At 37.9% G+C, this 22,034-nt stretch overlaps 3 protein-coding genes across 6 annotated transcripts in view; 2 read left to right on the top strand and 1 right to left on the bottom strand.

Moving 5' to 3' along the window:
• The window catches only part of SMCO3 (single-pass membrane protein with coiled-coil domains 3), a 9,602-nt gene extending 5,758 nt beyond the window's left edge, over positions 1-3,844 (top strand). Inside the window, exon 2 of the mRNA XM_054444587.2 lies at positions 1,801-3,844. Coding sequence (XP_054300562.1) covers positions 1,817-2,494 — 678 coding nt within the window. The 5' untranslated portion in view covers positions 1,801-1,816 and the 3' untranslated portion in view covers positions 2,495-3,844. The remainder of the gene's footprint in view (positions 1-1,800) is intronic.
• Positions 1-6,999, bottom strand: part of C10H12orf60 (chromosome 10 C12orf60 homolog) — a 24,296-nt gene extending 17,297 nt beyond the window's left edge. The window contains exon 1 of one of the 4 annotated variants that reach the window (XM_054444581.2): positions 5,176-6,999. Coding sequence is in view for 1 of the 4 variants with exons in the window: in XM_054444580.2 (XP_054300555.1) it covers positions 4,665-4,703 (39 nt within the window). In the remaining 3 variants the exon portion in view is untranslated. Of the gene's footprint in view, positions 1-4,171; positions 4,611-4,664; positions 4,961-5,175 lie in introns of those variants that run through there. The other 3 variants (XM_054444583.2, XM_054444580.2, XM_054444582.2) reach the window with 3 other exon arrangements.
• WBP11 (WW domain binding protein 11) lies at positions 4,291-22,034 on the top strand. The gene is made up of 12 exons (XM_054444574.1): positions 4,291-5,139; positions 7,064-7,172; positions 7,703-7,734; positions 8,765-8,858; positions 11,494-11,690; positions 13,393-13,526; positions 13,754-13,953; positions 14,557-14,748; positions 17,223-17,324; positions 17,744-18,037; positions 19,360-19,542; positions 21,006-22,034. Exons 2-12 carry the CDS (start codon positions 7,109-7,111, stop codon positions 21,437-21,439), a joined length of 1,926 nt encoding a protein of 641 aa, XP_054300549.1. The 5' UTR covers positions 4,291-5,139; positions 7,064-7,108; the 3' UTR covers positions 21,440-22,034.

Here is a 22,034-nt window from a genome sequence, read left to right as displayed (position 1 = left end):
GATATGGATAGAGAACTCCATTTTTTCTCTCTTTTCTCTCAAGAGTTTAATTAAAAAAAAAAAAAAAGTACCAGCTACATAGGAAGGCTACTCAAAGTATGCATCTTGAGTAGCATCGTGCTCTTACTGGCTCAAATTTAGATTTTTCACCCAAATAAACACAGAAGAGCATGACTGTTAGGTACCATAGGCCAAAAGGACAAACACTGAAGTCTCTTGTCAAGTTTATTTTATTCATTCTATGATGTACTCTCAGTACTTTTTTTTTTTTTTTTTTTTTTTGAGACAAAGTCTCACTCTGTTGCCCAGGCTGGAGTGCAGTGGCACCATTTTGGCTCACTGCAACCTCCACCTCCAGGTTCAAGTGATTCTTCTGCCTCAGTCTCCAGAGTAGCTAGGATTACAGGCATGCACCACCACACCCAAATAATTTTTGTATTTTTAGTAGAGATGGGGTTTCGCCGTGTTGGCCAGGCTGGTCTTGAACTCCTGGCCTCAAGTTATTCACCTGCCTGGGCATCCCAAAGTGCTGGGATTACAGGCCTGAGCCACCATGCCCGGCCCCTTATTCTTTAATACTTTTGTAAAATGGCATTTTTTTCTGACGCTCACTCTAGTTTATCTAAATAATGCCCAAGTGCAATACTATTTAGTATTAATATTGCCCAAGACTATTTAGTATTAATATTGCCCAAGAGCAATATTATTCTAAATAACTTAATTTATAAGCTTTGCAAATGGAGAATAATCACATGATTATCTCTGATTAACACTGTGCCCTGTATAGTGCCTACCTTCTCCCCACATGAAATTTTAATCCAAAGAGTCTTGAATATATACTCTTATCACAAGAAAAAATTTGTTAAAGATTCTGGCATGATATACATGTTGCCTTTGGATATCCCTTAGGTTTAGAAAACAAATAACTTGCCTGTAGAGAAATATAAAGTGACTTGAATATTTTAAGTTAAAATAACCAAGTATTGAAAAACAAAAAACAGCCCTGTAAATTCAGAGATGTTAATATTAATCTGGCCCTGACTAGAGTTTAACTCCAAATGCTAGAGAAATCAGTCTGGTAGGTGTGATCAACGGGGTGACTAGGGGTTGGGGAAACTAAGGAGCACTAGTAATCAAGAGCTAAGCATTTCAAATTGGGGTCTGTTTCAAATAAAAGTTATTAAATATTACCTAGAAATAATCATGCTTATTAATAAACAGATGCTTGACAAACGATGAATATTTCTCACCACCACAAAATCTAATACCTTAATTTATCCATCAAAGGGTTGTATTCTGTTGCCTACATTTTCCATACACTGACTCCAAATTTCATAACAATAACTGTTTTAAAGAACCTGCTGAGGGCGGACACAGTGGCTCACGCCTGTAATCCTAGCACTTTGGGAGGCCAAGGCAGGTGGATTGCCTGAGCTCAGGAGTTGGAGACCAGCCTGGGTAACACGGTGAAACCCTGTCTCTACTAAAATACAAAAATCTAGCCGGGCATGGCGGTGTATGCCTGTAATCCCAGCTACTCCGGAGGCTGAGGCAGGAGAATTGCTAAACTTGGGAGGCAGAGGTTGCAGTGAGCTGAGATCGCACCACTGCACATCAGCCTGGGTGACACAGCGATACTCCGTCTTTTAAAAAAAACTTGTTGAGTGTTCTGAGGAATTATCCTTAGACAGCATCTTGCTTCTTTGCTATGCATGAAGAAAAAGATTTCCTAGTCCCTTCTACGCAGTTAGCAGACATTTTTTAAGACTTTCAGTAAAAATTTACCATTTTATTTTTCAGTGATCATATTGGAAATATGGCCCAAAGTGACTTCCTTTACCCAGAGAACCCAAAAAGGCGGCAAGAAGTAAATCGTCTTCACCAGCAGCTCCTTGATTGCTTATCTGACAGCTTCAATGTCACCAATAAGCTGACTGAGGTTCTAAATATGCACTTGGGGTGCAGGCTGGCCTCCATTGAGATGAAAAGAGATGGGACCATCAAAGAAAACTGTGATATCATCATCCAAGCCATTATGAAAATCCAAAAGGAATTGCAAAAGGTTGATGAAGCACTAAAAGATAAGCTAGAGCCAACCCTCTATAGAAAACTTCAGGATATTAAGGAAAAGGAAACAGAGAAAATTGCAATAGTGCAAAAGGTTATTTCGGTCATCCTGGGAGAAGCTACAACTGCAGCCAGTGCAGTCGCTGTTAAACTTGTGGGCTCAAATGTCACAACTGGCATAATTAACAAGTTGGTCACTGTGTTAGCTCAAATTGGTGCTTCTCTCCTTGGTAGTATTGGAGTTGCTGTTCTTGGCCTTGGCATAGATATGATTGTCCGTGCCATCCTGGGAGCAGTGGAAAAAACACAGCTTCAAGCAGCCATCAAAAGTTATGAGAAGCATCTGGTGGAGTTCAAATCAGCCTCAGAAAAATATAATCATGCCATTACTGAGGTCACCAATACAGTGAAACACCAAATGAAATGAACAGCCATTTTGCCACTGAAGTGTTTTTCTGCTTCCTTTTCAGTAACAGTATTTGCTTCTTTGATTAGGTTCATTTTCTATAGGCTTCCAATATGGACTTAAATAGGATAAACAATTTGGAGAGGGAAATTGGAGATGCCAAGACTAGATGACTAGATGAATTTTGAGTCAACAATGCCTGGATCAGCTGGTGCTAGACCCTGTGAGGTAAAAAAATTTTCTCCCTGGATGTTTTCACACCCTGCTCTACCAGATCAACACTGGGGTAAATGCTATCGTAGAGTAGCAAGTATAGGGGTTACTTTTCTCTTTTCTAATTTCAGTAAAATTCTTAAATTTTACATTGAATGCAGAGACTTTCATTTCTACCACCAGCTTCAAACATCATTTAGTTATAAGGGGACATACTCAGTAATTTCTGCCTAGACACAAACTCTAGGCCTTTGAATGAGACAGAAATACTACCATATTTTTGACCATCAGAGTAAATCTGGTTTTCTGTAAACTAGAAGAGACTGAAAAATGGTTTGTAACAATTTGCTTCAATTAGGACAGGAAGCTGATCTGTAAACGTCTACTAATTACACAATGTAAACCGGATGGATTTGAAAATGGTAAAAATCAAAACTAAAAACATCAAGGTCCTGTTTCAGTCACTGTAATCAACCCTGACCAACTGTGATGATTAAATATCGCTCAAGTGAATGTTCAAACACTGAAACATTTAAAAGACAAGAAAGCAAAACACAGCTACACATGAATAAAATGCATTTAGGATGCAGAATAGAAGGTCACTACTCAAAGCATTTGTCATTTAAAGGAAAGTCATAATTTATTATGAGTTTTCAGAAAAAAGAATATAATTTCAACACTAGCAAAAAGGAGGCAGCTGCCTTTGCTACATGACGCATTAGGTGGGCCATTTCACTAATTACCTGATTTTAGAAAACGACAGAGGCTATGGAGGCCTATTACTGGTTCCGCTGAATCTCTGCAGATGTGTTTGTTTTCTAAATCCTTTGCCAACGAATAATTCCCATGAGGACTATTTTAGTCTATACTGACAAAATTATTAATATGCTGTTGATGCCAGACTGTGTTTGTTATAGTTGATTCTCCCATCCAAGTACAAGAAATGTATTGAAATAAAAACTGCTCAGCATATCTTCAAAATAGTAGCTACATAAAAAATTTTAGCTACATGAAAGACTTTAATATTTCCAACATACACTTTGTTTTCTCTTTCTCTTCTTGCATTGTTTTTCAAAACGAGTTGCAAAACTATGACCACTAATGTGTTGGGAAAGAAAAAAAAACTAGTTGCAAAACATTACAACTTAGCTTACCTTCAAAATTCAAGAGTATTTTCTTTTTTATGTACTACCTGGTTTATCAGCTTTAACCTACAATACCTCGTCATTGCTTTCTGACACTCAAATTCAGTCTAAAATCAAATCAAGAATTTCCTAACACAAAGGTAAGTTTAGGTATAGGACCGATCTTATACTTTCAAGGGCAGTTTAAAGATTCTGCTAAAAATTAATATGTATCTCCATCAATATTTTGAAATATTTATAACTGGTGATATGAATAGCCTTCCTACAAGGGACAGTCAGGTTAAGATTAGAAATAACCAAGCGTATCCTCTAAGATAGTTTTTTAAGTGTTTAAACTTACCTTTAAGGGAAATAAGTGGGGGCTGACTCAGGGAAAGAGGGGATAGAAGGTAGGCAAAGGGCGAAGGCTAGAGTTAAGTGAAGAATCCCGTACGTAGCGTGACATCATAGAGGACTTTTGGCTGGTGAAAAGACCAGTCGGGAATAGAGCCAATATATATCAGCCTTGCCACTCATATAACTTAAAACCGACTGCATATGTATCCCCGTATTTCTTCTTCAAAACACTACTAACAAATAATAAATCACCGCCCATATAAGCAATCTGCGACTCTAATACGGGTGCTGATTTATTTGTTCAGGTGGTCTACAAACGTTCTGTTCCGCTATTAAATCTCTACACGTACCAGGCGCCCACATGGGATAACCTGACGCTTACAAAGCGGATTAAACTCAGTGGCAAATGTTATCTGGGTATTCGTTTACACACGGAGACACACCTAAAGGATCGCACCTGCTTGGGTCATAAGAAACATAAAAATCCAAAAACTAACGTAATTCCAAGAGACAGAAAACGCAGAACGCTTCTTCATCTGCAGAATGTACCATTCTCAGACGGCTCAACGCACTAGGCTCCCAGCAACTAAGTCAGGATGCCTCCAACTCGAGAGGCAGGACCGTCAGCCACTCAGATAGCAGCTATCTTCTTCTAATTCCTATTGTACTAGATGAGCGCAATGAGGCGGGCTCTTAGCCGACAGCCAACCAATTGAGTATTGTACGGAACCGGAAGAGACTCTGGTCCTGGAATTCTTGGGTATTCTCTATGGTTCCAGGGCCGAGCGGCGCTAAGAGAAGGCGGGACAGAGGAATGGGAAATGACGTAAGGATTGCGGAGGGGCGCGAGGTTTCAAGATGGCGGTAGCTGCGGGGTTGACTGAGAGACCGAGTTGAAGGCCCTTACGAAGTGAAAGAGGCCGAGAATCGCCCCCCGCCCGCTTCTCGTAGTCCTGGGAGGACAGCAGAAGTGTGAGTGTATTGAATTAATTTACTATTCTTCCTCACCTCTTTCGTACCTTCCACAGCCCGCGCAGCGGCTTGGGGGACACCCAGCCCCTTTGCCCCGCTCCTCCTCTCCCCGGTTGAGGTCTCCCGGTTGCGGACTGGGCTATTCCTGGGCCTGGGGTGGCGCGGCGACCAGTGGTTACGCGGTTGGCATCGCCCGGGTCGGTTGGGGCCGCTTCTTATGCACGTTGATTGGTAGCCTTAGGTTTGACGTCTTGTATCTCGAGTCATGGTCGATCAACCGTCGCTATGGTTTCGTCAGTTGCTGGTGTTGCCTCCTTTGGTGGACCTGGATCCTATCCCGTTGAAGGTTCTTTGGCTGTTTAGAGTTCCCCAGCGGTTGTTTGGCTTGATTTTCCAGTCGCCTCCGCTTGTAGACAAAAAACTAATCTGTGCAGACTTAAGCTCCAGTGTCTTCCGTGAAATTCTCTGTAATTCGTATCCGTTGTGTTTCATTTGTGGGGGAGGAGATTCAGAACATGAGCCTGAGGAAACTTGAGAAAGGAAAGCACAAAAAACGCAGGAAATCAAAGATGGGAGAGCTTGTATTTGTACTGATTTTGCTTGTTTTCCTCCTTCCCTACCTCCTACTCCCTGCTGCTCTCCCATCCCCCTAACCGCCCCATCGCCAGTTTTTCCTAGAAGGAAACCACTTGACAGGGTGTATGGTAGCTAGGCCAGGAATATGGATCCATTATAAAGATTTTAGTTAAGTAGTGAGGCAAACATCACAGGATATTTTATTTGTAATCTCACTGTATCATCATAGCTTTGTTATAAAGTAATTGATGTCCCCATTTTTTAGATGAGGAAGCTAAAAATCAGAGCCTTTGACACCGCTGTCTTGAAATAATTGCCACCAGAACAGCTATGAAACATCTGGCTTTCTGAAACATCTGGCTTTCGGGGCAATTGGACGCTTGGTGAAAGAGACATTAACTGTAATAAACTGGTCTGACAAAATCTTCCCTTCCTTATCTTTAAAAAGTGTCTACTTGCAAAAGGAAGCAAATTTGTCCGCCTTTATTACTGGAAAGACTGCTTCAAAAAATTAAGCCCCATTATTTTGGAGTAAGAGGAAGAAGTCATGTAATAGGGTACTGTGTTAATAAAAGTTTTAGCTTACAAAATATTTTTTCCTCAAACAAAAATAAGTATTCCCTTTAGTTACCTTAAGAAATATATATTGGGAGTCAGGTCTTAGTAAGAAAAATATGTGTCTTAATATTTAAGTTTTGGAGAGCTCTCAGTATAGCACTAATTTCAAATATTTGCATTTTTAGTTGTGTTTTGAACTCTTGAGAGTCAAGCATTATATCTGAATTAGAACTGAATCTGAATTAAATATGCTTAAATTAATGAGTTTTTAGTGTCTTAGAAGTATTAAGAATGTACAGCATACATGCCAAGAAAAACCATGGAGAGAGGCAAAGGTGAGGTATTTGTTTTGAGCCTAGATCCATTACCCCCATTCCCTTCTTATTCTTCTTTTACAATGACATGTTAATAAAGGGAGGTTATAGAAGAAGGACTAATGAATTCTGATGTTCATGGTTTGTGCCATATCGTTAAAGCATTTTCTAGTTGTTTTTATCAGTTGACAAAGTCAGTGCTGTGATCCGTAAGAAAAAAGCTAAACTGATGACTTGAGGATATTCAAAGTGGTCTTCACACTCATCACATTTCTAAACAATGATAGAGATCTAAATTTTCATGGTCAAGAAAGGTGATGCCATCTTTCTTGGACATTAAAGTCAAAACTAAGGAAAGAACAGTCTCACAGAATTTCTAATTAAAGGAATTGTTTTTTCAGAGATTGGTAGGGACTAGAAAAAGGAAGAAATAAATTTAGGAGATATAAGCTATTTCTTTGTCTTCACCTTCACAGGTTTTTCTTTTTTTAATGAACAAGTAAACCATAGAAATTGTCAACATGGGACGGAGATCTACATCATCCACGAAGAGTGGAAAATTTATGAACCCCACAGACCAAGCCCGTAAGTGTCGATTAGTGTGGAATGATGAAGTAGGAGAGCGTTAAAAATTGCAAATATTAGGGAATTTCTTTCTCTGTGGCTTAATTACAAGACCAGCAGTGATAGGAGGAATAAATTGTATATTCAGTGTTTGTATGGGCACATTAAGACTTTAAATATGCAAAGAAATTAGTACCCATATTTTATTTTTCAAATTTGATTGACTTGCAAAGTAGAATAGGCTGAAATCTTTCTTTTTATATTTGAATTGAGCAAATTAGTTTTGCGAGCCCTTGTTTCGCATTTTATATTATGTTTTTCCTTCAGATTCATAGTTGTTTTTTATGAAACATTAAGCAAAAATGTCTTGACATTTTTGGTTGTCATAATTAGAGGGATGCTCTTGGCATGTAGTGGATAGAAGCCAAAGATGCTGCTCTTTTACAGCGCATACTGTAACTTCCCACAATAAAGAATTACCTGTATTAAATTGGAGGAAATGCTAATGTTCAAGATTCAAAAATTTTATATCTCCCTCTCTCCTTTTAAAGGAAAGGAAGCCCGGAAGAGAGAATTAAAGAAGGTATGATTTTAGAGGCATCTTATAAAACTTTAAGTATTGTTTGGCTCATCTTGTGATTTGGGATTAGTGGGTTTCAGAATAACATTTCTAATATTTTTTAGAAAAGATACTTTATGCTTTTTATAAAAACTGTAAGATATACTAAGCCAAACTTTATTTGGGAACTGAAGTAACTTTGCAGAGAAGCTCACTACAGGTTATAATGCCATTGTTTGACTACTTTTCCCAGTGAGTTAAAAAATACTTTTGAAAATAATTCTTTTTTGTTACTCATTAAAACATAACTGTTTTAAAGTCTGCTGATGAGGATGGAAATAAACATGATGCTAGATAGCTTTATCCATTTTCCTGATTAGCTATTATATATATTACATTAGCTTAAATATATATATGTAGGTTTATAATATTTATAGTTATATTAGATTTATATATCCATTTTCCCAATTAGCATTGTCCTCTTAGCTGTTGAATTTGTGGCAAAGTACTTCAAAAGAATAAGAAAGGATTTGCGTTATAGTATTGTGCTTTATAGCATAGTATGATAGTATAATACATTGAAGCAATACAGATTTTAAATAATGTTCAATTGTGTTTTCATGTTTAGCATTAACTCCTGCAAAATTTTTAAATATTCTTTATCTAATTTTAGAATTTAGCTTCAACCTTTGCTTTGTACTTCAACTAGCAGAGGTTTTACAACAAGGGGCAGGAACGATCACCCAAGGTCTTCAAGAACATAAGGAGTTAAAAAAAAGAACTTTAAAGTGTGTGTGTGTTTAAGTAACTGCTGAAGATCTCACAGAGTTCAAAGAAATACTTTACTAAGAAAGCGCATCTTAAAAATAGCATTTCTTTATCTTTTTGACAAGTGTAAACGTTTTTAAGGCAAAAAATTACATAGCTGTTTCTGGTGGTTGAAACAAGTGATCAGAAGCCAAGGAGTTATTCTGTTTAGATTCTTAAAGCAAGTTGAAGTAAAACTCCTGAGTGCCTGACTTCTTGACATCTGTCCTTCTTTTATTTTTCTAAGAACAAAAAACAGCGCATGATGGTTCGAGCTGCAGTTTTAAAGATGAAGGATCCAAAACAGATAATCCGAGACATGGAGAAATTGGATGAAATGGGTAAGAATTTACAAACAGGCAGCTATAACAGTCTGACACGTACAGAGGCAGGCAGGTAATGAGTGAAGCAGCATAGGCGTAAGTAAAAGAGAACAGCATGATGGCATTTGATGCTTGGATTTAATGTTAGTTTCAGGGAGACAAAATGGAGTGCTAGAGGGCTGTTGCAAACTGGAGACCCCATATTACCAGAATAAGAGGGAAGCGATTATTTGGCTTTCAGTTAATTGTTATTATGAGATAATAGAAACACAGTTTGGCCAGCTTGCTTTTCGGGAGAAGACTTAATCTGGTTTATGAAATAACCTTGGGTTTTTTGTTTGTCGTCTTTTATTTAATGTTGGCAACTACCATGTAAATCTAAGTATTAGGCCCCTGTGAATATAAGGCAATTTCCAATTTTTCCAGTCAGAAGAGCCAAAAAGATACTTATCTGTTTAGTAAGGATATAGAAAAAATCATCAAATACCTTAAAAAAACAAATAATAAAATACTATACCAGGATTCTCTGCCTTTTTCACATTTTATAGAATAATTTTATTCACTCTTCATATGCATTTTAAGTATCGTTGCTTTGTTATAACTGGAATCACATGAAATAGCTGCATGTTATCTTTTTTTGCATCTCAGTTTGAAAATCATTGATGTTGCCACTGGAAATGTTATCCTAACCCACAAATATGCATTCTGTTTAATATTAGAACATGTAGAATATTTTGTTTTTTTAATAGAAATTTTCAAACATGCAAAAAAATAAAATAGTCTAGTTAACTTCCATGTGCTTTTCACCTGTCAAGTTTTTGCCGCTTTGTCTTCTACCCTTTGCCACTTTTGTAAAATAGCATTTTAAAGTGATCGTTACAAGTTCCATGTTTTGCCCAAAAACAGAGTAGTAAGTAAAAGAGATGGAAGGAAACTCCTCAATGATACATTAAATGGGGTACAAAAAAAAATTCAGTCATGGCATTAGGCTATTAAAAGTTTTCTGAAATAATGTGGGAGAATCTGTGCAGCTAGCCTGGGTAAGAGTTCTGGGTCAGGCTTCAGGAGCCCAGATATTTCCCAGTTCAGCTGTAACTGATTCCACTTCCTGCCTCTGGTCTGAATATCAGCAGGGATAATTACTTTCCTTGGGGAATCAGAGAATCCTTCTTTAAATGACCCCGAATGTTATGTGTTGTTTTAAAAGGAGATAATAGTAATAACTGAGGTTTCTTGAGTAGTTGTCTTGCTATACACCTACGCACCAGTTTTTTTCCACCAGTTTTCTAATCCTCACAATTTTTTAGGGTAGGTGCACTGTCCGTATTATACAGGTAAGAAAACTCAGGCATAGAGAGATTACATAGCTTTCCTCAAGGTCACACTGCTATGTAGTGGCAAAGCTGAGATTAAAACTCAGGCATTCAACGCTTTTACTAATCACACTAGGATTAGTATGGTGTAAGAATACACCCTCTGGATTTGAATAAATTGCCAAGATTAATAATAGTTAATAGGATTTAAGGAAGAAGATAAACTTGTTATTCTTTTAAGAAAAAGGAAAGGGGTGAAGAGAATACTATTCATCAGGGGTCTAGTTACAATTTATAAAACTCAATACAGACTAGTTAAGGCAGAAAAAAGCATGCATTGGCTCTCTTAATTAAGAAGTCTTAACATAAAAAAAAGATGAGAAATCCCTGAGAGAAACTAGCCTCAAAATCCAATCTCATCATCAGTACTGTCCATCTGTCTAGTCTGATCTCTGTTAGCCTCATTCAGCTTACTACTACTGAACTTCTCCTTGGGATAGAAGGTGTAATATATGTGTGTAATTAGTGATGATTGGGAGACAAGGCTACAGGCAGCTCTAGATTTGTTTTCTCTCTACATAACACATCCAGAAAGAAAATCTAAGAGCTGCTCTCTCTCACATCTACATTTAAAATCTCAGAGAAGGTTCTGGTCCCAGTTTGGATCATGTGCTAATTGATCTCTGAGTCATTCACTAAAAAGGAAGATGGGGGGATATGATTGACCAGGCAGGCCTGGAGGTCTTATTCTTGGGATAGAGGACCTGCAGTTAAGCCCCGTACTGACACATGATTAGTTAGGGAGAGAAAGGATTGTATGATAGCTAGGCCAGGAATATGGATCTGTTATAAAGATTATAGTTAAGTGGTGAGTCAAACACCACTGGATATTTTATTTGTAATCCCATTGTATCATCATAGCTTTGTTACAAAGTGATTAACGTCTCCATTTTTTAGATGAGGAAGCAAAAAATCAGAGAATTCAAGTAAAATGCTTAAGATCTCAAAATTTGACAGGACTAATGTAGTAGGTAAACACAAATCTGACAGAATCTTCACCAGGTTTTCAGCACAGAGCAGTGAAAACTGATTTTTATTACAATGAAGATGAAAGTCAATTAGGTGGCATTTCTGAGAAAGGTAAAATTAGTGGCCATCTAAAAAGGGTGGGGATTTTAATAAATATTGTAGTTCTTTGAATAAAATTGAAAAGAGTACGTCTAGTGTCTAGATCTCTTAAAAATTTTTTAGCATATATGGAGGTTTTTATTATGTAACCTATTGATACCTAATTGAAGTGGCCTGTTATATTTAATTCCATAATCTACTTTTTCTCTTAGAGTTTAACCCAGTGCAACAGCCACAATTAAATGAGAAAGTACTGAAAGACAAGCGTAAAAAGCTGCGTGAAACCTTTGAACGTATTCTACGACTCTATGAAAAAGAGAATCCAGATATTTACAAAGAATTGAGAAAGCTAGAAGTAGAATATGAACAGAAGAGGGCTCAACTTAGCCAATATTTTGATGCTGTCAAGGTAATCAAGGTTTTTGTTTTTTTTTTGAGAGATAAACTAAAATATTATACAGATTGAGTATCCCTTATGCAAAGTGCTTGGGACCAGAAGTGTTTTGGATTTAGGGTGGTTGGGTTTTTTTTATGTTTTGTTTTGTTTTTGCGTATATTTGCATATATTTTGGGGATGGGACCCTAGTCTAAGCATGAAATTTATGTTTCATATACACATAGCCTGAAGATAATTTTATAAATTTTGTGCATGAAACAAAACTACGACCCATCACATTAGGTCAGGTGTGGATTTTTCCACCATGGCATCATATGGGAGTCAAAAAGTTAAGGATTTTGGAGCATTTCAGATTTTCAGATTAGGGATGCTCAACCTATACTTAGATTTAAAAAGTTAATGGGAGAATTAGTCATGTTGAACCTCTTCCTTATAGCAGTTTCTTCTAAAACTAAACATATACCTGCCGTGTGAACCTGCAAATCTAATCCTCTTTATTTAAACAGAAGAAATTAATTCAAAAACTGGGATCAGCCTAGGTGTTCACTAACAGGATAATGGATAATTAAACTGTAGCATATTTATACAGTAGAATACTATTCAGCAATAAAAGGAATAATCTAATACTCAAAACAGCATGGAATAAAAAAAGAAAAATTGTGAGTAAATCTCAAAAACATGCTAAGTTTATCTCATTGTTATGATTTCATTTTTATGAAATTCTAGAATAGTCACAGATAATCTGTGTAGGAAAAAAAAATGTAGCTGTGGTTGCCTTGGGGGATGAGATTAGAGATGGATTGGGAAGGAGTATGAGGTATATGCATTTGTCAAAACTTACTGAATTTGTACATTTTGTAAATTTTACCTCAAAGATGGGAAAAAATCAAATGCTATAATTTCTGTAAAGGAGGTAATATGTCTCCCATTTTACAGATGAAGGCACAGGTTACCTTGCTTAGTCAAGCTAAGCTAATACACAGCAGAAATTCAACATAGGCAAGCTAATGAGCCCAACCTCCACCACTGGATATATACTATTTGTTAGTTGACATGTATTATTTTTGTTTTTTTTGTTTATTTTTTGTTTTTGAGACCGAGTCTCTGTTGCCCAAGCTGGAGTGCAGTGGCACCATCTTGGCTCACTGCAATCTCTGCCTCCCAGGTTCAAGCAATTCTCCTCAGCCTCCTGAGTAGCTGGGACTACAGGCACACGCCCCCACGACTGGCTGATTTTTGTATTTTTATTAGAGATGGAGTTTCACCATATTGGCCAGGCTGGTCTCAAACTCCTGACCTCATGATCCACCCGCCTCAGCCTCCCAAAATGCTCGGATTACAGGTGTGAGCCACCACGCCAGCCTGACATGTATTTTTCTATCACCCTGCATATTAAATAGGGTAGCTCTGGGGCTAGATACTTGTAACAGTTCGGTTTCTCTAGACAACAGCTATTTCAAATCATCCAAAAAGAATTACCTGATAAGAGGAGAAAAAAACAGCTGGGTTCTGACGTTTTTAGAAGTAAAGATTTCTTTCAGTTCTTTGACAATGTGGAAGTATTGACGTAAGGTTATTTTTGTGGGGGGTTTTGGTGATATTTATGTTAGTTGGAAAGCATGTCCAAGTTACGAAACAGCTGACTTGTTATTTTTAGTGTTTAGTTAGTAGATGACTTTTTTATCATACTGTTGAATGGTTCTCTCTGTTTCAGAATGCTCAGCATGTGGAAGTGGAGAGTATTCCTTTGCCAGATATGCCACATGCTCCTTCCAACATTTTGATCCAGGACATTCCACTTCCTGGTGCCCAGCCCCCCTCTATCCTAAAGAAAACCTCAGCCTATGGGTAAGGAAGCAGTGTCACAATCAGAGAGCATTTAGTGAAGGCACAAGTTGACTGTCCAGTGCCAAAATTAATGCAGGGGGAAATAAAAGACAATATGGATATAAACAGTGTGACATTTGATTAAATGTAAAATAAGAAATCCCTTGAAAATTGTTTAGAAGAGAAAATAAATATTACTGTTAAGTGATTACTGTGGGGGTTTTTTTGTTTTTGTTTTTTTTTAACAGACCTCCAACTCGGGCAGTTTCTATCCTTCCTCTTCTTGGACATGGTGTTCCACGTTTGCCCCCTGGCAGAAAACCTCCTGGCCCTCCCCCTGGTCCACCTCCTCCTCAAGTCGTGCAGATGTATGGCCGTAAAGTGGGTTTTGCCCTAGATCTTCCCCCTCGTAGGCGAGATGAAGACATGTTGTATAGTCCTGAACTTGGTGAGAAGTGACTGTTCTTTTGCTCTTATAACTATCATTTTTTATGTTGGCCCTGTTTAACATATTGTTCACCACCCTCAGAACTTAGGAAGTAAATGAAAGGATATCATGTACATACTAATATACATACAGTTAGATAAATCATAGGATCTACTCAAGTAAAAGCATCATACATAAGTATAGAAATGTTTATTGTGTTTTAAATTAGGCTTTTCTTGGAGACGTCACTCTTGCTACTAATCCTTTAAGACTTGTATATCTGGTTCCCTTTTAGCTTTATTGTCATCAGATTAGAGTGTCGTTGTATACATCAGTGACTGTGTATGTGTATACAAACATGATTGTTGCTAAAGGAGGAAATGGGTTTTCAAATTAGAACCTCTTTTTAAAAAAATCTTAAATTACCAAAAAGAAGTGTTTAAAATTATTGGCAAATGAAAATTTTGTTAGACTGTATGAATAGCTATGTATACAGGAAATTTTTTTTTTGGTAAGAATTAAGTTGTTACAGTCTGAGTTAAATAGCTTAATTTTCTGTATTTCTGGGTACCATGTAGTGGAGGGTCCAATCATACTACTCCATGTTCCCTTCCCACTTTTCAGCCCAGCGAGGTCATGATGATGATGTTTCTAGCACCAGTGAAGATGATGGCTATCCTGAGGACATGGATCAAGATAAGCATGATGACAGTACTGATGACAGTGACACCGACAAATCAGATGGAGAAAGTGATGGGGATGAATTTGTGCACCGTGATGATGGTGAGAGAGACAACAATGAAGAAAAGAAGTCAGGTATGTGCAGATGAAGGATTCATGGTCTTGATCAATAAAGAGAAAACAAGCTGAAGGTCCTAATTTATTAATGAATCTGTGAGAGTACTCTGAAATCTTTGGAAGTCGGGATCATAGCTGTATTCATCTTATATATTAAAATTTTGAAAGTTTTTGACACAGTAAGTACTCAGTGGATGTTTATGAGGAAAAACATTAAACTGTATGTAATAAAAATGTCTATGTAATAAAGTTCACTTTGGGGTAAAAGGTATAACTATTCAACAGCATAAACATATTATTATGGGTATGTTATAGGAAAGAAAGGAGAGTAGCCATATTAAGAAAAACATTGATGTTGTATTTTATAAATCTGTTTAAATACGTACCTTTGAAGCCCTTTTATGGTATCTTACGTGAACCAGGATCATAATTATAACCCAGGTACACTCATGAGTGGAATCATGAAACATATTCTATCTATAATGTGTGTGTTTATTTGATTATTAAAAAATTCAAATGGGACATTTGTCAAGAAAATTTTAAGCATCATAATAGGTATTGACAGTGGAAAATGCACACCAATTCTGTCAAACCTCAGCAGTTTTGGAGCTTCTTTTGGCATTGTTTATGTGGCCTACAACAGAATATTTATATAATACTATGTAATACTAATATTAATATTGATAATGACAAATTTTTCTCCTGCTGTGTCTTAAGAATCGTGGTTGCAAAAACAAAAAAGCTGGTTAAAAATGATAGAGCTGGTAATGAAAGATTATTATAGAGGACTATTAGGTAGGAACTAGTACTGGAAAGTAGAAAGCCATTAGAGCCACGGCAGCTCCATTTTTTTCTGGGTCTGTGTGGTCTCTTGCCTTCTTTTCCTTTTATTCTGCCGACAGATTTTTTTTTTCTTTTTTTCTTTTGTTTTTTGAGACAATCTCACTCTTGTCGCCCAGGTTGGAGTGCAATGGCACAACCTCAGCTCACTGCAACCTCCATCTCCTAGGTTCAAGCGATTCTCCTGCCTCAGTCTCCCAAGTAGCTGGGATTACAGGCACCCGCCACCACACCCAGCTAATTTTTGTATTTTTAGTAGAGACAGGGTTTCACCGTGTTGGCCAGGCTGGTTTCGAACTCCTGACCACAGGTGATCTGCCCACCTCGGCCTCCCAAAGTGCTGGGAATACAGGCATGAGCCACCAACCCAGCCAGATTTTTCTTATATATTCTCATGAACACACATGTTCTGAAAATGGCCGTCCCAACTCTGAGTTGATATTCACTCAGCTAATATTTATTGAGTTTTTACTATATATGGCATTTTTTCTAGGCACTAAGGATACAGGGTAAACAAAACTAAAGTCCTGTTCACATGGAACTATTCTCCTAAAATGTTTACCAACTAAAAATATTCCTATCCAGTGTCTAATGGATAGCCTTTGTCAATTAAGTTCTTTTTATTCTTAGCTTGCTAATAGGTTTTTTTAAATCATAAATATTTTTTAGGTATCTGTTGGGATGTAACTTTTTTGTTTTTTGTAAGTTCTTTAGTGAATTAGATTGCTGGCTTTTAGAACATTTGGATTCAACTTGCTTATTTTTTTTTCCTTTTTGTAAATTTTAATTTTGATAGTTTTTGGAGAACAGGTTGTGTTTGGTTACATGGATGAGTTCTTTAATGGTGATTTCTGAGATTTTGATGCATCCCTCACCCAAGTAGTATATATACTGTACCCAGTTTGTAGTCTCCTTTCCCTCACTCCCCTCCCACCCTTCCCCACTGAGTCCCCAAAGTCCGTTGTATCATTCTTAGGCTTTTGTATCCTCGTATCTTAGCTCCCACTTATAAGTGAGAGCATACAATATTTGGTTTTTCATTCCTGAATTACTTCACTTAATTGCCTCCAACTTCATCTAAGTTGCTGTAAAGGCCATTATTTTGTTCCATTTTATGGCTGAGTAGTATTCCATGGTGGATATATACCACATTTTCTTTAACCACTGGTTGGTTGATGACATTTAAATTAGTTTCATATTTTTGCAATTGCAGATTGTGCTGCTATAAACATGTGTAACTTGCTTATATTTTATGTTGGCCAGTAGATGAATTTTGGTATCATGGTTAGGCTAGTTTCATGAGTTGGGTAACATTTCATCTTTTCCTATGCTCTTTATCAGATTTCTGTAATTTAATGTTTGGCTGAATTTCCTCCTAAAATTATTTGTAGCCTTTAAGGAGTAGATCTTCAACTACCATTTAAGTTTTGTATATTCTGGGCTTATCACTTCTTTGGCCAACTTTAGTAATTTATATTTTCTAGAAAATTGTTTTTATCTGGGTGTTCATATCATTAATAGAGCTATCTCATCCTGCACCTCTGCCAAGTAGTGGGTAGCAATCATATCTAGTACTTTATAGTGTTACATAGAAAACATTTACTGAATTTTGTTGATGCCAATCTACTCCACTCCCTCCTTTGTCCCCTTAGGTCTGAGTGTACGGTTTGCAGATATGCCTGGAAAATCAAGGAAGAAAAAGAAGAACATGAAGGAACTGACTCCTCTTCAAGCCATGATGCTTCGTATGGCAGGTGAGGCAGGGAAAAAGTAGTGAATCACCTTTTGGTGTATCCTCACGCTAATTACTTTACATACATTTTTCCATTTAGTATCTCAGCAACCTTCAAGTAAGTAATAAGTCCTTGTTTTATAAAAATAAGGTTTGGAACCATTATGTAGGCTGCCTAAAGTTACACAGCAAGTAAATGATTGGGCTGGCATTTAAATATTGGTCTGTCTGATTTTAAAGCCTGAGTTCATTCCACTATGCTGCATTAACATAGATGAGTAGAATGTTATTTCTTTCACATCTAAGTATTTTATTGAAGAAGACTATTTGGTTTTTGATTTTGAGAACACATTTATTAACCATGTGTATTCAGTCATTGCTGTTCTCCAAACTGTAAGAAAATGAATCAACTCCATTTACTGGGTTTAAAATTTCTTTCAGGTCAAGAAATCCCTGAGGAGGGACGGGAAGTAGAGGAATTTTCAGAGGACGATGATGAAGATGATTCTGATGACTCTGAAGCAGAAAAGCAATCACAAAAGCAGCATAAAGAGGAATCCCATTCTGATGGCACATCCACTGCTTCTTCACAGCAGCAGGCTCCGCCGCAGTCTGTTCCTCCTTCTCAGATACAAGCACCTCCCATGCCAGGACCACCACCTCTTGGACCACCACCTGCTCCACCATTACGGCCTCCTGGGCCACCTACAGGCCTTCCTCCTGGTCCACCTCCAGGTAAACACTTACATAATGTGAATAAAGTTTAAAGGAGGTTAGAGTGGAGTCATTCCAAAAAATACTATGTGTTGTTAGTGTTCATGTTTTCTTGTTTCCTCCTAATGGGATTCTCTTAAGATGTGAAGGATTCTCAAAGGACAAGTAAAGCTTGTTCACTCCCAAACCATTGTTTGCAACTCATAGTTCTACTGACAGCCACCTGTTTTTCTCCAGAGCACTCTTGTTTTCAAAGTTTTTCTTATTACAGCAGACAGAAACTTGAACATGTAATGGAGGTTCTCTTTAGTATTGCTTTTTAGTGTGATAAGTTGACCTAGCTCTTATCGGCAGCAGGTAGGAGTAAGACAAAGTTAATAATGTCTTGTGTTCTTAGGTTAGGAATGTTGAATGTCAGTGTAATCTCCATAGTTTTTTAGTTGTGGTTCTTTTTTAGAGGCGAAGGTGATTAGTCTGTTTATTAAGTGTTCAGCTTGAAAGTATAAAAAGATTATTTATAAAATGAAGCAACAGAGAACTTTTCAGCTATTTGTGATTTTAGTCCTTCATCCTATTGTCAGCCTACTAAGTTTTCTTCAGTTGAGCTAATCATTTTCTGATTGATGCAAAGCAAAGTTACCTATTTTATGTCATTCTTAGTGGTCTTTGTCTATATATTCATGAGTTTCAAGGGGTCCTTAAAGCATTGTGTTTTATATTCCATTTTCAGCTTATACTGGAACCATTTAAGAATTCTTATCACCTTTGTATATTTCCAGCATTGCGGAGCTGTGATTGAGTATGCTTTTTGTCAGTGTTGGGAAATAAAGTAAAAAGATCCACAACAAATCCAGTACCATTTTTCTGGTGCTCAGATTTTTTTTTTTATTTTAAGACAGAGTCTCGTTCTGTCACCCAGGCTGGAGTGCAATGGCGCGATCTCAGCTCACTACAAGCTCCGCCTCCCGGGTTCATGCCATTCTCCTGCCTCAGCCTGCCGAGTAGCGGGGATTACAGGCGCCCGCCACCATGCCCGGCTAATTTTTATGTATTTTTAGTAGAGACAGGGTTTCACCATCTTGGCCAGGCTGGTCTTGAACTCCTGACCTCGTGATCCACCCACTTCAGCCTCCCAAAGTGCTGGGATTACAGGCATGAGCCACCATGCCCGGCTGTACTCAGATATTTATTGAATGAATTCTGTTTCCATGTATGTTTCATTAACTTTTTGAAGTTAATCTGATTTCAGGTTAAAGTCAAACCATATTTGAGTTACTTTTAAGCCATAATTATTACTTAATGTACATTTGTGTGACATTAATTTATCATTTTTCTCTTTTCAGGAGCTCCTCCATTCCTGAGACCACCTGGAATGCCAGGACTCCGAGGGCCCTTACCCCGACTTTTACCTCCAGGACCACCACCAGGCCGACCCCCTGGCCCTCCCCCAGGTCCACCTCCAGGTCTGCCTCCTGGTCCCCCTCCTCGTGGACCCCCACCAAGGCTACCTCCCCCTGCACCTCCAGGTGATGCTTTCAATTTCTATAATAAAAACTTAGCCTGCTGTTTATTTAATTTGCTCTTAATACATATGGTCACATTTCAGTATTCTGAAATCTGAGGTCATCTTACAGTCGGTGGTGGTTTTCAAGTTGCTGTTGACCTGGCTTGAAGTAGAGTTCTTCCAGTGGGTATTTGCACTTGGTTCACTTGAGGGACTTGTAGCCAGAGAACATGAGATGAAATTCTCTATTTGATAATTTTTTGGTTTTAGTTGTAGTTATGAAGCCGTTTGATGCATCTGCATGAGTACCAACTTTAAAGATTAAAATTACAGAGAGTGTTTTTTTCCCTTTCCTCTACCCAATGTCAAGGTTAGACATGCAGATTTTCTTGTGGGCTTGTTTTATGTGGTAGGTATATTTCTAGTTTACAACACTGAAATGTCACAGTTTCATGTGAAGATCTGCTTTTAAATGCCCCAGCTGGGGCTTTTTTTCCTCTCTCTCTCTTAGTGGTACACAGAATAATTATGAGTTTATGTAATCAATAGGATCTTAGATTTGATAAAATGTGGTACTTTATATTTCATTTAAAAGTGGCATTTGAAGAACTGAAATCTGCAGTTCTTGGTGTATGAATATTGTGTATGTCTGAACTGTCCATAGGACATGAGTTCTTTTCCAGTAATGATGACAGATTGTGATTAGTTGCATTCTCTTACTCCATGTGCATTGTTTTTTTCTTTGAGACGGAGTTTCGTTCTTCTTGCCCAGGCTGGAGTGCAATGGCGGGATCTCAGCTCACTGCAACCTCTGCCTCCTGGGTTCAAGCAATTCTCCTGCCTCAGCCTCCCAAGTAGCTGGGATTACAGGCGTGCACCACCACGCCCAGCTAATTTTGTATTTTTAGTAGAGACAGGGTTTCATCATGTTGGTCATCAGGCTGGTCTCAAGCTCCTGACCTCAAATGATCCACCCGCCTCCGCCTCCCCAAGTGCTGGGATTACAAGTGTGAGCCACCGTGCTTGGCCTCCGTGCGCATTTGATGACCAGGGTTAAAATTTTATTTCCTGCCTATTGACCTTTTTGTGCAGGGGAAATGGTATGGAATATAATGCATGGGGATCAGTCTCCTGACCTTGTCCTTACTAATATCTGCACTATGCAACTGGAATAGAATCTTGGGATGTGAGATTTGAGATAGTAATTTGAAGCCAGTTGATGTCACTTTATATTTTAAAGTAGGATGTTATTTAGAGAAGAAGAGAACATAATACTGTAAGTACAGGAATATAGGCTGAAGGTAAATACTGTTTTATAATAAAATATTCCTGAGTTTCAAATAGCAATCAATATGAATTCAGCTTATTTACTGTAAGTTGTTATCCATTTATTTAAAAATTGGCAACCAATATTTAAATGTCCTTAATAGTAGGTAAATTTTATTAGTTCTTACAATATTCATCTTGCCTATTTTATTCATTTAGGTATTCCTCCACCTCGTCCTGGCATGATGCGCCCACCTTTGGTGCCTCCCCTTGGACCTGCCCCCCCTGGGCTGTTCCCACCAGCTCCCTTGCCAAACCCTGGGGTTTTAAGTGCCCCACCCAACTTGATTCAGCGACCCAAAGCGGATGATACAAGTGCAGCCACCATTGAGAAGAAAGCCACAGCAACCATCAGTGCCAAGCCACAGATCACTAATCCCAAGGCCGAGATTACTCGATTTGTGCCCACTGCACTGAGAGTACGTCGGGAGAATAAAGGGGCTACTGCTGCTCCCCAAAGAAAGTCAGAGGATGATTCTGCTGTGCCTCTTGCCAAAGCAGCACCCAAATCTGGTCCTTCTGTTCCTGTCTCAGTACAAACTAAGGATGATGTCTATGAGGCTTTCATGAAAGAGATGGAAGGGCTACTGTGACAGCTTTTGATGCCAGAACAGGCTTCTGTTCACAACAGTGGCCCATGGAGAAAGAGGCTCTTATTAAACTTAGATGAAAGAGCTGCTTCCATTGTCAGGGTATTTTCTAATTTCAGTTCAAGGAATATCCTAAAATTTAGACTTGTTCAGAATTTACTGCACATAAAAGAGGGTATTTCATCCAGAATAGATCAGTTATTGAAGCAGTGCTGCTAACATCCATTCCCTTTCACACCACCATTTTCACCCTGTTTCTTCCCCTCCTCCAGTTCTTTGGAAATTTGTGATCGGGGGATCTTAGTTGCTTATTTGTTTTGACTCTTGTGTGCTGTGGGCACTGGAGTAGAGATTTCTGGAAAAAAAAAAAAAAAAAAAAAGTTTATTTCATCTTGCCTTTTGTGTTTGAGTTATTTTTAATATTTTCCTGTAAATATTTTGTAATATTTTACTTGTAATGAAATGGATCACAATGTCATTTCCTAATACAAGGCAGGATATGTGGGAAGAAAATGTACAATTATTTGATTAAAATTATTTCCCACTGACCTAAACTTTCAGTGATTTGTGGGAAAAATAAATAAATGTTCTACACCAA

The sequence above is a fragment of the Pongo pygmaeus genome, chromosome 10, assembly GCF_028885625.2.
Source record: "Pongo pygmaeus isolate AG05252 chromosome 10, NHGRI_mPonPyg2-v2.0_pri, whole genome shotgun sequence".
In the NCBI taxonomy this organism is placed as follows: domain Eukaryota; kingdom Metazoa; phylum Chordata; class Mammalia; order Primates; family Hominidae; genus Pongo; species Pongo pygmaeus.
The sequence above is the reverse complement of the archived record's forward strand: the minus strand, read 5'-3'. Positions and strand labels throughout refer to the sequence as shown.